Source organism: Tamandua tetradactyla, chromosome 4 (assembly GCF_023851605.1).
Source record: "Tamandua tetradactyla isolate mTamTet1 chromosome 4, mTamTet1.pri, whole genome shotgun sequence".
In the NCBI taxonomy this organism is placed as follows: Eukaryota; Metazoa; Chordata; class Mammalia; order Pilosa; family Myrmecophagidae; genus Tamandua; species Tamandua tetradactyla.
In genome coordinates, this window is record NC_135330.1 from 193,636,165 (window position 1) to 193,650,762 (window position 14,598).

Consider the following 14,598-nt stretch of genomic DNA (forward strand, 5'->3'; position numbering starts at 1 on the left):
AGCCAATAAAAACAGAGAGGCTTGGCTAGAATAGACTAAATTTTGTCTTATAGGATACACATGGGGCTAGGCTTTTATATTTTTATTATAAGCAAGGACCTTGATGATCTGGCCACTGCCTGTCTTTCCAGCATCTGCCCCTGATACACACGTAAATGCAGCCTTAGCATCGAGCACATCAGTATGATCTATTTGCAGTTCACAATACACTGCAGTGACTTTGCCACATTGTTCCCCGGACCTGGGCACTTAGGTAACACTGTGTTTTAATATCAGTTTAAGAATTAGCTGCTCTGGGAAGCATCCTCTGATATTCTTGGGCCCCTTCTCTATTCCTCCTGTATTGCCCTGGGCATGCCTCTACTCTAGCACTTATTATTTGGTCATAAAATTGCCGACTTTCTCATTTATTCACTCCTCTGTGGGTTTCTGGAGAGCAGTGACTCTGCCTTCTTCATCACTGAGTCCTACGGTTAGCAGCCCCTCTGCCACTGAGCATATGACCAAATAAGACAAGACCACAAGAAAGGAAGTGCAGGGGCTGGAGAAGAGCATGCCTTGTAATGCCTGCTGGATGTTGGGAGACTAAGGTCGGTAGTACATGCTCCCTTCCTATTTGGTGATGCTGCCTGAAGGCCCGTGCATGCCTCCTCTCCTAGGGGTCTGTAAAATCGTATGCCAGTTAATTTTGTAATCTTAGAAATGCAAACTCAGGTGGCTTCATAGGTTTTCTAAAATACTTGCCCCCAAAGGGACAAGGAATACTTGACATTGGGCTGTTTTTTCAGGAAACTGTAATGTTCTCCAGGGAGTCTGATGGTGAGACTCAGGGTAAGGATTCGAATTACCTATTGTGTTGGCTGCTAATGGGGTGTGTGGTGTGGGGGGTTTGGATCAGAGTTTGTGACCATGGGGAACCATCCTGCACATAGGGTGCAGTCTAAATTTTAAAAGTGCCCAATATCTTTAGTATGTAGTGCTTTTGAGGGACTTTTTAAGTAACTTTATTTCTTCCCTTTAGTCCATAAGATGAAAGGACAACCTTGGCATTTTAAATATAAGCACCATATAGCCCAGGGAAGAATATGAAATGGAGCTTTAATCCAGCTCACCATCGAGTAAATAAATCTGAGGAGCTACTGGATTCACCTAATTAATTAAATAAATGTACATGTGTCTGCCTCCTGCTCCTTACAGAAAAACTGTCTGTTGCTTTCCTGAATTGGCCCACTGGTCTGACCAGTGACTCCCATTTTGTTGCTCAGTTTACGTCTGTACTTCTGACTTAGAGAGCATTATGTCCACTTAATTTAACCAAATTAATCATCATCAAAACTCCCTTCTTCATGCATGAAGGTCCAACGCAAATGGCATCTCTTCCACGCAGCGTCCCTTGGTCACCTTGGTCAAAAGTGCTAATCTGCACCTGATGGAATTTTGTATTCCTCTTGTTGCATATTTATAGTTATAAATGTGTACTTTGTAGCTATATGTGTAAGTTTTTTCAAAAGACTGTCATTTTCTCGAGACTGTAACAAAGTCTTTGGCTCATATAGGTAATTAATATATTTAGTACATTTAATGAAATCAAAAGTGATTTTATTTTTTGGCTATTGTTGTGATAGTCTGGGCTCTCCAACTAAATGATAAATTTTTTGAAGTTGGTATATAATGTGCTTTTAATAAATGAGAGCTTTGATGATAATGTATATGGTTTGGTGTAGACAGTAATATCCAATCACACCTTTAGTTTGGTAACTCTTAAAGGAATTGGCTGGCTAGGAGCTGTTCCTGAACAAAGGGCCAGAAGAGCCAAAAGATAGATTCAAGATGACAAAAGATGACCCAAGGAAACTAGAGGCGGGATGTCAGATTGACTTCCCACAAAGAACACAATGGTGACTTGCTTTGCAGAGTTTGGAAAATTATGTCTGGCAAAGAGAAATCCAAGTTTACTAAAACAGCAAAGGCTGATAAAATTAGGAAATGAAGGATGTTGGGGTCATTAAATGGGGCCAAAAAGATGAATAATTTCAATGTTTCTGAATGGTCACCATCTGGCTTCTCCCTAATCTATTGGGAATTCTGCCCTGTGAGTACACTTCATGGCGAAACCTTGAGGACATAAGAAGAAATAGTTGGTGAAGTGTGGAATATTCTGAAGACAGTAAAAAGCAGCCTTACAGTAATGTGTTAAGCTGGAAGAGATGCTGCAGAGCATACAGTCTAAAGGAAATTTTGATGGGCAACAATGATCCCTAATGGCAGATTATTTGCTCTTTAGCTGTGAAAATGATTGAGAAAGAAGAGGAGCTCTTAGAAGACATTAAGATTGAAGGTGGTGATGAGTAAAGCACTATAATATTCCTCTCCATCTAGTCCCTGAATAAGAGAAAATCCATAGACAAGGGTCCTGTCATTTGTGATCATGTCTATTGCTTCACTGACTTAACTTACAAAATTGGGTTATGATATCAGAAGAGCTTCCCAAAGCATTCAAGAAATTGCAAATTGGTTGACTTGAAGGGGTTATGAATGAGGCAAACATTTTCAAACTGTGCCAAAACTACGCACATTTCTAAACATGTAAAAATGAGAAGATCCTTCGTGTTCTTCCATTATGAACTCTTCTGTTGTTCTAATAAAGTATTGCAAGATGAGTCATGAGTTTAATAACCCTGTGACTTCTGGCTATAATACATAGTTTTCAAGTGTGTATATCTGTTAAGAGTAAACACACACACACGTGCCCCAGTAAATGCTGTTCAGATTTGCTGTCGCCTCTCCATAAGGCTGGATCTATTTACACCGCAATATGTAGACATTCACCGAAAGCTGCCTCTCCGTGCACAGTAAAGGAACATTTCTGCCACCACGTAAAGACAGGGGAATGGAATCGCACTGCGTAGGAGGTTAAAGACAAGATGGTGACTGCTCTTCCATAGAAGACTAGTGATATAAATTATGTCATTATGTACTACTTGCAGTGTATGACTTCTAAAACAGAATGAGGCAGAGAGTATGTGTTGACGGAGCAAGACCTCCAAGGTATATTAAGTGATCAAAACAAGTCATGAAACAATATACATCGTAGGACTTCAATTCACAGCTTATCTCAAAGCGTTTCCCATCCACCCCAGCGCCAGTCACACATTCTATATATTTTCCCTTTCCCTCAGAGAGGTTATTACAATCTAATTTTATACTATCTATTTCTGGTTTTGTTCGCCTGCTTAATTTGTTGCCTGTATTTTTCTGTTAGAATTTTCATGTGAATTCAAGGTCCCTGTCTTGTTCATTGCTGTATATACCTACTATATCCCGGGCACAGAACTGGTTCTCAGTGAATATCTGTTGATGAATGAATGAATGCATCCACATATATGCATTTTAAAAGACCCACATTTGCATATATGCACATCTACTGGCAAAATGGACACGACATATATCAAACAGATAATTCTGCGTAAGGGAAATCTTGTATAGTTTTCTCTATTTCCATATTATATAAATCTTTTACAGTGAAAATATACTCATATATTCCTTACTAAAATAAATAAAAGGTAACTAGTTAAAAAAAATGAACTTGTAGGCCCTTGAACATTACCAAAAGCCATTGAATGAAAGCTGAAAAGCTACATAGATCCAATAGTTTAACATTTTCAAAACTTTGTAATATTATCTATGTATAGAATGGTAAAATATTTTTGAAGAAAAAGAATAAAAGAGGTAGATTTATACTTTATGATTTTGGATTAAAGCAATAAAAAGGATAAACCAAAACCCATTCCATTAGAAGACTCGCTCCGTAAGATGTGTGCATGTGTGCGTGTGTGTGTGCGTGTCTGTAAGTGTGGTGAAGGAGTGACATAGAGTATGCTTCCTGTGTTTTATCTTATTCTTCAGTAATGGTCAGTCTAATTATGAACGAATTGAATGAGAGGGCTACTTAAGCTAAACAATTTTGATGGCTTAAAGCACACTGGCAGCAGGAGATGATGCAAAAATCAAGCTCATCACTTGGGTGTCAGGGAAATGAGCTGGTGAATCTCGAACATTTTCAGCATTGGTGTGGTCACGGGGTGACGGGCAGGCGTGCTGCAGGCGTGCTCAGAGCCTTTACTCGGCGCACCTTGGCTGTAACTGTGCGGCCCCCTCCCCCGCTGCCCTGCACTCTGCGGTGCGAGCCGCACTCTAGGTCCAGCTGTGTCACGTGTGGGCGTGGCCAGAGGAGGAGGTTCCAATACACTGTGGACAGTCCGAGGAGGGAGAGCCCTGCTCACTGGCTACGACAGGGAGGAGAAAACGTGCCTAGGGCAGTGCCTGAGTTTTCCTCTTTTAGGGACCAGTCTTCAGTGGGGGCAGGAACTGGGGGCTGAGAACCCGTCCAGCTCTAAGCGCCAGGACAGGAGCTCTTAGTTTGGGGGTCAGTGGCTCTGGCCAGGGCCCAGTCCCTGAGAAACCCCTAGAATTTCTGCTGGGAAAGTCTGCTGCCCCATCGTATCCCCGGGTTTCCTTCTTTTCTCTTTGTTTGTCTTCATTCCCCCTTTTTTCTCTGCTGCTGGTCCCTTGAGCACTGACTGCTTGTCACACAAAACCGGCCATGCCGAGTGTCAGGGGCTACCCGCCACCGAGGTTCGGGAACCGAGGGTAAGGCATGCGGGGTTTCCATGTGGGGTGACGACAAGTTCTGGGACCAGAAGGGGGTCAAGGTTGTAAGACACTGTGCATGTGCTTAATTCCACCGAACGGTCCACTTAACATGATTACAGTGGCCAATTTTATGGGGGTTGGAGGAAATCTTCCTGAGGTGATTGTCCACATTTGCAAGTCCTCTTTCAACTTGTAGAGTCTAAATGTTTCATTTGAAACTCTAAGAAGACTTCAAAAACAGAAAATACAGCCCAAGCTGAGCAGGTGGCAGCGGCCCCCATTGGCCTGAGTCCGCGCGAGCCCTCAGGCTGGCCCCATTGTGACGGGGCCCCTTCAGGCCTGGTTGGCTGGAGAGGAGGATGCTGGGCTGTAAACTGCATCCAGGATATTTTCTTTGGGCAAAACATTAGGACATGCTACAGTGCAGTTAATGAATCAATCAGTTACCTCCAAGACTGGAATTTGCCAATAAAGAGATACATTTGGAGGCTAAGATTGATTTTCCAGGCATGATTTCTATTGATTTCCAATACAAAGTGGGGCTCTACACATGGGTTACTTTACCTTTCTCGATGTAAACCATGCAACTCTGCGGCTGTACTTTTGAGTCTCATTGAATTAGCCAAACTGACTAGTAATTGCAGAATTGCAGGAAGTGCGTGAAGTAGCACGCTCCAGTTTTGTGTCCTGCTATGGTGGTGGTCAAAATCAGAGGCCCACAGCTGGGATTGTTGCTCTGAGCTCTGTGATGGCTCTGAATTCCCATGATGTGAACCTACTAAATGTTTGTCCTGCTCTTTCTCCATTCCACTCCCTTCTCCTCACCTTCTAAATGGAAATGGATATCCTTTTCCAAGGATAAATGTGCAATGTGTTCAGAGTGTCCCTTGTGCTTACACTGTTGTCAGAGGTACAAATAAACCTTGGGAATGAGCTTGGAAGACCTGGCAGGGGAGAGGAGCCACCTGGCTGCCCCGAGAAGCTTGGTCCTCTTTGGTCCGGGTACACAGCCCCCTCCTTGCAAAGGCGTGTAGTGAAGAGGAAGGGACAGTTGGGCATCTGCTCAGCCCATCACACCTGCAGATCAGCTCTAGCCTTGGTGGAGGTGACAATGTATATTATGAAATAATTAATCTAATTACTTTAGGGTCTTGTTTTCCCTTCACAGCTCACCTTCCCATTCACTGCCCTATGTGTGCACACCTGGGAATCTTGTATACGCATTTCTTTTCTCAATATTTCTTAATTCATTATATACCACAGGGGTGGATTCCTTGAGAAAGAAAAGGCAATTACTACCCAGGTTTTGCAAAAGGTAAATGACATGTCTTAACTTCATTATTACTAAGGAAACAAATAAGGCTGCTGATTGTAATAGCCCGAGAGTGGGCAGTCACCTCCTCAGTCACCTCTCCTCTCCTTTTCCTGGACATATTTCCTAGATATGTTAAAGCCACTTGCTGCCTCAGACATGATTCGGACCCCCAGGTGTGAGGATGATGTCACCTAACTGTGGGGCCCACAGGCGCAGATGTTTGGTGTGAGTGATAGACTTGTGACAGAAAATGTCTCGTCCAGATCATCAGCTCAACACTTAGCCCAAGAAGCTCCCATCAAAAAGGGGATACTTGGCATGGGGTTCGAGTGATTTTCCCTCTTGCAGCCTCACTTGCGAAAATTCACTCTTTCTGAACCCTTTGTTCCGTTCCTACTGCTTTAACCATAACATTCTAAAACTGTTTGGCCATCATAGTTTAACTAATAGTTTGATGAAGTTCTCCCCGTTCAGGCAGGACTTAGTGAAAACATCTTGGGTCAGCACTGCCTCCCATTCTGAACACTTCCAGCACTTCCTTGACCCTTACGGCCCCTGCGTTTCTCCACACAGTCAGCGTGAGGTGGCTCGTGCTCGCCTGATTGCCATGAGCCCTCTGCCACGTTTCTCTTCCTTTCAGTGCCACAGCGCGTGGGCTGCCCGCCGCCCCATTTGCACCACTTGCTCAGCTCTGCACCACTTTAACCCCTTCAGGACTGCACCGAAGACTCTGGGAGGAGTATGCTGTAGAAAGGTGACATTTGGGGTCATTCTGGAGGAGCTGCTGACCCCTGGCCAGGTGGCCTGGAGAGGTAGGTGGCAAGAAGTTGGGAAGGGCTGGCAGGGAATCCCTTGTTTTCAAAAGTGACTTCATACTCTTGTCCCAAGTCTGGGTGCAAACCTGTAAACTTGGAGGCCGACAGAAGAGCACGCTTCTTAGAGGATGTTTGCTGCTATCCGTAGACTTCTAGTAACCAGCCCATTCTCAAAGCAGCCCCCGAGAGGCAGGATTCAGCTCCACGTTAGAGCCCCTTGGGCTCATCTGGTGGGGATCACCGCCGTCACCCTACGTTCTCTCTCACTGCTGGTCCTTTGTATTCTCACTCAGGCTTCTCTACTCTCTTCTCACCTGGTTCTTCAGAGGCCACCTCTCCATTTTCTGCCTTCTCAATGCTTCTCACACTATCTGTCCCTCCCAACGCCTCCCCATTGCTCCTTGACTCATTTTTTCATTTGAAGGTTCCACTGCCTTTTTTTACTTCTCGTCCCATTTTCCCATATTTCCTCTTTATCTCCTTTCCGTTCTGTGCATTCCACCAACAGTCGGTGGTTGAAAACCCACTGTACAGTCCGCACTAACGTAGGAAAATTGAAGTGCAAAGGATGTGCTTTCCAGTTATCTAACACACTAAAGGTGTTTCGATCCTACAACTGAGCCACCCCATGCTCCTGCCGGGTTGATTTGGTCACCTTCCTCCGTTTTCAGACTAATTAGCTCTGGCGCCTTCTGTCACGGCGGGCGCACGGGAGGACACGCGTGATCACAGCTGCGTGAGGAAACTGTGCTCATTTCCACACTCACTCATGGTGATTATTGTAGATTTCAGTGTTCCTGATCATGGCTGCACCCACAGAGGCTCGCGCTGTGCCAGACACAAAATACGTGCCTTATAAATACTTGTTGAAATAAATAAATGACTGCTGGGCTAGGTTGGCCTGAATTCTGGACCTTTTAAAACTTTAAAGAGGCTGGGTTTGGGTCCAAAGTAATTTTTAACTTTACATATGGCATGTCTAATTTTTTTAAAAAAATATGCCTTTCATATTTTTAATATGTTTTAAACATGTGTTAAATTTTTTTTTTGAAATGTGCTTTAAACAAACTACAGGCTCCAGGAAGCTTAATCTTTAAGGGCTGGAAAGGAGAAGATAGAGTTTTTAACACAGGTTTGTTATGCCCATGAGGGCACTTGAAACCTGCGCCTGTTTGTTCTGGAGTGATGGGAACCGACTTTGGTTCCTGGAATGCGATGTTGGCAGTGGGTGGTGGTGGGTGTTGGGTGGCGGTGGGTGGCTGTGATGGGTGGTGGGTGGTGGGTGGTGGTAGGTGTTGGGTGACTGTGGGTAGCTGTAGGTGGTGGTGGGTGGCCGTGGGTGGTCTCCACTCAGCCTCCTCCTGGCTCTCAATGGTTGTGTGGCCTGGGGCGGGTCACCTCCCCTCCTGCAGTCCATAAAGGGAGAAGCTGTCAAGCCTCCCCGCCTCCTCAGGAGGAGCACAGACACGGGTATCAGGGAGGCGCTTTGAAGAGTACCCTGCGCAAAATAAGAGCTACAAGAGTTCAGGAACTAAGACCGACCAGCGTTGGCGCAGCCCTCATGGGCGAGGAGTGAACTCGTGGAAAATACTTAACTCAGTGCCTTGGAAGCTGGTAAATGTACAGTAACTCTTGAATTTTTTTTTTGTTCCCCCATTATTTATTTTTATTCCATATGTTCTACTCAACTGTTGACAAGGTAGATAAAAGAAGCATCAGACACAAGGTTTTCACAATCACAGTCTCATTGTGAAAGCTATATCATTATTTAATCATCATCAAGAAATATGGCTACTGGAACACAGCTCCACATTTTCAGGCAGTTCCCTCCAGCCTCTCCATTACATCTTGAATAACAAGGTGATATCTACTTATTGAATTTTGTTTTTGATAAAGGGGACACCCAAAGATCTTACACCTACCCTCTAAGGTGCTAACAGCGCACACCTGACAAGAGAATGACTAGGTGATGTAAGGGACATGACAATAAAGTAAGAAGGAAAGCCACCTGCGGCCCAGAGGCAGCAGGGAGAAAGGGAGAGCTGAGGGCAAGAGGGTGCAAGGGAGTGGGGGTGGGGGGGGTGGGTACCAGGGGATGTGGAGGTGGGTGGGGGGTAGTGGTGGGAGTGGGGATCACTCAGCTGAGGGTCTGAGGGACAGCAGCGTGGCCTCAGCTCTGCACTTCCAGGGTCCCTTCGGTTCCTGCCTGCTGCCCTTTGGCCTCAGAAGCCTCGACTCAGCTTTCGGAGTGCTTTCTTGAAAACGCCTGCCCTCTGTGGAATGGCTGTGTCCCCACTGAAAGTGTTTTCCTGAGAGGAAATGAGAAGGGGGGGAAAGCACTCCAGCCACCGTCGGGTCTTCTGCAGGCGTCCCACGGCCTCTTGCCCAGAGCTCCCCTGTGTGCACTGCTTCCTCTCTCCTATTTTCTTTGGAGTGGGCCAAGTCCTCACTTAACAAATAACAATGATAATGGGCCGGACCCTCCCTATCAATTACCCAAGGCCACTGGAACACTCCGGAATCTAAATCCTTTTCGAGCTACCAGGGTTCCTACAGAAGATGCGTCTGAGTCTCTGAGGGCGCAGTCTCAGGGTTTGAGATCCCAGGGGAGCTTCCCGTGGGCTGTGGGCATCTGGGCCAGTCCTCGGGCATCGTGAGCCAGTCCTCAGGCATCTGGGCCAGTCCTCAGTCTTCAGACCTGGCCTCAAGGTTCCTCCATCTCAGCTTTGCAACAGTTGTGGGACAGGCTGGGGGTTCTCACTTTGGTTACCTGTGCTCTTTACTCATAGGTTTGCTAAAGAAATAACCATACGCTCATTGGTGATTTTTAAGATTTCCATGTGTACAAACACAAGGGTGGCAGCCACGGGATGTAGTACTTCAGTTACTGGATTTGCTGCCTCAAATGAGAATAGTCCATGTGGAACTTTACAAAATACTAAATAAATGTAGGAGATCATCACCTCCAGAAAATTGTGAAATCCCTTTCCTAATGGTAGTTTTTGAGAGTGAACGAAGGGATGAGAGAGATAAAACCCCAACAACCAACAACTTCACCAGTTGAGTTCAACCAATGCTAAAAGTAGCATTTAGAATGAGGCTTATAAAAGACTTTATAGGAAAATTTGTATAAGACTCAACTTCAATATTCTTCTTTTGGCCCTCAGAAGATCAAAGAAGGCGCGGGTAGGGTGGGGTGGAGATCTTTATTAGTGTGAATTGTTTGGCTTTTGAGTGGACTTACTGATGAATCTTCTAATGCTATTCCAATGGATTCCGACGACTCACTGGCTAGTTTCTGTATAAGATGAGTCTACAGGACGCATCAGGAAGTAGCATTGGCTAAGCAGCATGGCTATCGACACTAATTTAACCTTACCGCATCCTTGCGTCATCACTCTTATCCCAGTTTTGTAAATAAGGAAATCAGGACTCAGAAAATAAGATGTGAGTGAGTTGCCCAGATTCTCATATGACCCCTGAGGGAAATGTGGGAGTGAAAACGTTGTCTTCTGTAACTGCTCACACCATTTCAGATGGATGCATTCCCGGGTCTATCCTCTAATTCCAGAAGGATCATGAGCTTTTGTTTGGTTCAACTCCAATTCTTTAACCCACCACCAAAGCATAAAAACTGAATGGAACGCAACAAACTTCTTTCAGAGAACTACCCAACATCTTACATTACCATGCCATAAAGGGTCTTTTGTGATTAAGTTTGAGGAATACAGAACTTAACACAGTTGGCCAGGTTTTTTCATCCAGGACTTCTTTGGCCTTTAATATGCCAACGGGAGCTCTGAGGGGAGGATATGGCATGCATTATTCCACCAGCTATTTACTTATTCATGTGCTCATTCATGCTTTTATTTTGGTAGAACAATCCAAGGGATTAAGAGTTCATGAAATCATTTTGGAAATACACATCTTGGTAGCATGCCATCTTGTGCAAATTACTTTACCTCCTTTGGCTTATATTTTCTATTCTATGAATTGGAGTAAGGATATTCCAAAGGCTCCTTTCAGCTTTGAAAATTTTATTCAATGCCACCCCATCCCCCAAGTCCAGGTATATCTCCTACCAAATGAACTTGCTAAATATAGAGTAACATTTTCTGGAAACCATTTATTCAAGAAATATTTATTGGTTGCCAAGCACTATGCTAGGTTGTGAGGATATAAAGTCAAATATGATACAAGTCAGACAAATAAACATACACTGTCTGCCCTCAAGAAGGGAAGATAAGCAGACATGCATGAACTAATGATTGAAAAACAATATAGTGAGAGAGCAGTAGAAATATGCATAGAAAATCCAGACACACATGAATTGATGATAATAAAACAACACAGTAGGAGAGAAGTAGAAAATTAAGAACTAACAGAAGCATGGAGGAACTGCCTCCTCTTCTTGGGATTTGAGAAGGGCCTTCTGAATGGAAAACACCCACCTGGGCCTCAAGGAATGAGAAGGCATTAGATGAAGGGCGGGTGCTCCCAGCAGAGGGCACATAGAAACAAAAGCTTCCAGGGTGATGCAGCATAATGCGTGCAGGGATCTACAAGAGTTTGGCCTTGCTAGAATGTGAAGTTCAAGGCTGGGGATGGCATGCAAAAAGTTACAGGAACAGGCAGGACAGAAGCTGAGGGCTCTCTCTCTCAGGTGCATGAGCTTTATCCTGGGGGATGGGGAGCCCGAGGAAGGCTTGGAGCAGGGCAGAGATGTACAGAAGCACATTTTACACTGCTGTGTGGGAAATGTGCAAAGAGGAAGGGAGAGCAGTCGGGAGGCTACAGTAGAAGCTCAGGTGATAGATGATGTGCCCCTGAAGCAAGAGAATACACTAGGGAAGCAGAGGCAAGGATGGCTCAGATAACAACCTGGTGGGTACCACCTGCTTGCCCTGGTGATTGACTCAACCTGGTCACTGACTAGGATGAAGGAGAGGTTTGGATGATTAAGTATATGATGGCAGTGCAAGAAGAGGTGCTACCTAATGGGAAAAATGATCCCACATGGGATTAGCTTTGCAGATGTTGGGTGTAAAGACCTTTCTAAGACATTTGTTGATTCCTTAAATTCCGGAGTTATACCACGACCCCATCCTGTGCATCCAATTCAAATGGATGTTTCATTTTGAGTAGAGTACATTGAAACACTACTCCATGTTGCCACTTACTTCATTTAGATTGTTGGAATATTGCAAATAGATCGCAGATTTATTTGTGTAATATAAATAGAATTATTAATCAAAATTCTAAATGAAGTCAATTTAATCATACCTAACTATTAAGATGTGAGACTGGCAGTAGACGGTGTTTATACTCACTGGAATTCCTATCAAGTTGAAGCACGTGAGTAGCTACTTTAATAAAAGGGTTCAAGTCTAGTTGTTTTCAAGAATATTTATTGTTGAAAGAAAATAAACCCATGACCATTGGTTTAGCTGAGATTTTTCTACCAATATGATAAAATATCATTGTAGTCTTCTTTTTATGAAATAATTAAAAGTTGTATAGGTAAATTTAAAAGATTATAAATCTACTTCTCTGGACCTTAGATATGCCAGATGTTCAAAGCTTTATAATACCTCAAGTCAAGGAACTCTTTTTTTTCCTCTCTCCCCCCCCAAAATATTTTTATTGAGATATCTTCACACATCCAAAGTATGCAATCAATGGCTCACAATATCATCACGTAGTTGTGTATTCATCACCATGTTCATTTTTAGAATATTTGCATCACTCCAGAAAAAGAAATATAGAGAAAACAGAAAAAAAAACATACATCCCATATCCCTTACCCACCCCCTCATTGACCAATAGTGTTGCAATCTACCCATTTTTTTTTACCCCTTATGCTCACCCCCCATTATTTTCTTTTGGTGTTATTTTTTACTCATCTGTCCACACCCTGGATAAATGGAGCATCAGCCATAAGTGTTTCACAATCACACAGTCACACTGTAAAAGCTGTATAGTCATACAGTTGTTTTCAAGAATCAAGGCTACTGGAATCCAGTTCAACAGTTTCAGAGACTTCCCTCTAGCCACACCATTAACTAAAAAGGGATATCTATATAATGCACAAGAATAACCTCCAGGATAACCTCTCAACTCTGTTTGAACTCTCTCAGCCACTGAAATTGTATTTTGTCTAATTTCTCTCTTCCCTCTTTTGGTCAAGAAGGTTTTCTAAATCCCATGATGCTGGGTCCTGGCTCATCCCCAGGAGTCATGTCCCACATTGCCAGGGAGATATACATCCCTGGGAGACATGTCCCACATAGGGAGGAGGGCAGTGAGTTCACCTGGCAAGTTGGCTTAGAGAGAGAGAGGCCACATCTGAGCAGCAAAAGAGGTTCTCTGGGGGTGACTCTTAGGCATCATTATAAGTAGGCTTAGCTTCTTTATAGGAGTAGGTTTTACAGGGGCGAGCCCCAAGGTCGAAGTCTCAGCCTATTGAATTGGTTGTCCCCACTGCTCGTGAGAACATCAAGAATTTCCCAGATAGGGAATTTTAATATCTCCTCTTTTCTCCCAAGTCCCTCCAAGGGATTTTGCAAATACTGTTTTTATTCTTTTCCCGAATTATTCTTGGATATATTGGAACATCACACTGACCTGTACAAACTAACAAGATCTCACTCCCTCTTCAAGGTTCCACATAATTACAGTGTTCAAATAAACTGACCATACAAGTTAAATTAGATACCGTGCTACCCCAAAATATAAATTTGCACCAAATAAACACCTCTTCCTTTGGTCTCACATAGAAGTTGAGGTTTTAAAATAGGTACTATATCATCCTTTGTCCTGTATTCCAGTTTATCTTAGTCCTATCCAGATCAGCTTCATTCATATCTCTAGTTGAAGTCTGATCACTTTTTCAACTTCTTTAACAGTTTCTGTATGGGGTAGTGCTGACTTTCATGGCTTCAGAGCTCTAACTCTGAGTCTCAGGTAGTCACACAAAAACCCAAAGAAGGAACTCTAAACTTTTCTAGTTATCAGCATAAATGGAGGCATTTTCTAAGGGACGCTTGTCATTTCTTTCGGATCATACCATATAAAGTAGCATTCCAGTCATGGATTCCATAAGGATTTTTCTATAGGGTTAGGAATCTGGTCTACATAAGAATTGGCCCAAATAGTAATCATTTGAAGTTGATATAAACATGAACCAATTTTTGCAGCCTTATCTGCAAATGAATTCAGGCATCCTGGAAGGAGGTGAAAGGAAAGTAAGGGGAAGAAAGGGATGAAAAAGGATGAGGAAGAGTGAACATAAGGGGAAAAAAATATCTTACCAGGTTCTTGTTGTATTTTGTGATTGTTTTTAAACCAGGTTATCTGAGGCTCTGGCACCCCTTTCGCATGACACTCTAATGTAGTGGAGTTGCTGAGAGCCACGGTTTGATCACTGAGGTTTCGCAGGAGGTACGGGGCTTCCTGATCTGGTGAAGAGAGAAAGGAATCGTCACCACTTATCGGTTGTGTTCTCTTATTGTATACACATAGCCGCATTTTAAATATAGAGGGAAACAGCAAAACCCAACTACAGGTTCTCTTCTGGATCTTGTTCCCTATGTTTTTCATCTGTGGTTAACATAACTGCTTCCTCCAAAAAAGTTGCTACAATAAATTGAAATTTGTTAGAACGCAGAGCAAAATGAAAAATTAGGTTCTGTATATTCAGATTTCAAGACAAAAGTTTTTGCCTGAACACCAGTTTTTTTTTTCTTTCCTTAATAAAAGCTTTTCTAAAACCCAGAGATTTTGCAGATGGTTTTAGGAGATGCAAATGGAAGATAT

The 14,598-nt window shown here is 43.4% G+C and overlaps 1 protein-coding gene and 1 long non-coding RNA gene across 5 annotated transcripts in view; one reads left to right on the forward strand and one right to left on the reverse strand.

Moving 5' to 3' along the window:
* Window positions 1-14,598, reverse strand: part of FLT1 (fms related receptor tyrosine kinase 1) — a 170,208-nt gene that overhangs the window by 55,711 nt on the left and 99,899 nt on the right. For all 3 annotated transcript variants that reach the window (XM_077158937.1, XM_077158938.1, XM_077158936.1), the window contains exon 14: window positions 14,094-14,240. In XM_077158937.1, coding sequence (XP_077015052.1) covers window positions 14,094-14,240 — 147 coding nt within the window. The remainder of the gene's footprint in view (window positions 1-14,093; window positions 14,241-14,598) is intronic.
* Window positions 1-14,598, forward strand: part of LOC143681692 (uncharacterized) — a 48,238-nt gene that overhangs the window by 32,242 nt on the left and 1,398 nt on the right. The window contains exons 2-3 of one of the 2 annotated variants that reach the window (XR_013174784.1): window positions 6,609-6,780; window positions 14,132-14,223. This is a non-coding gene — a long non-coding RNA (uncharacterized LOC143681692). The remainder of the gene's footprint in view (window positions 1-6,608; window positions 6,781-14,131; window positions 14,224-14,598) is intronic. The other variant, XR_013174783.1, reaches the window with a different exon arrangement.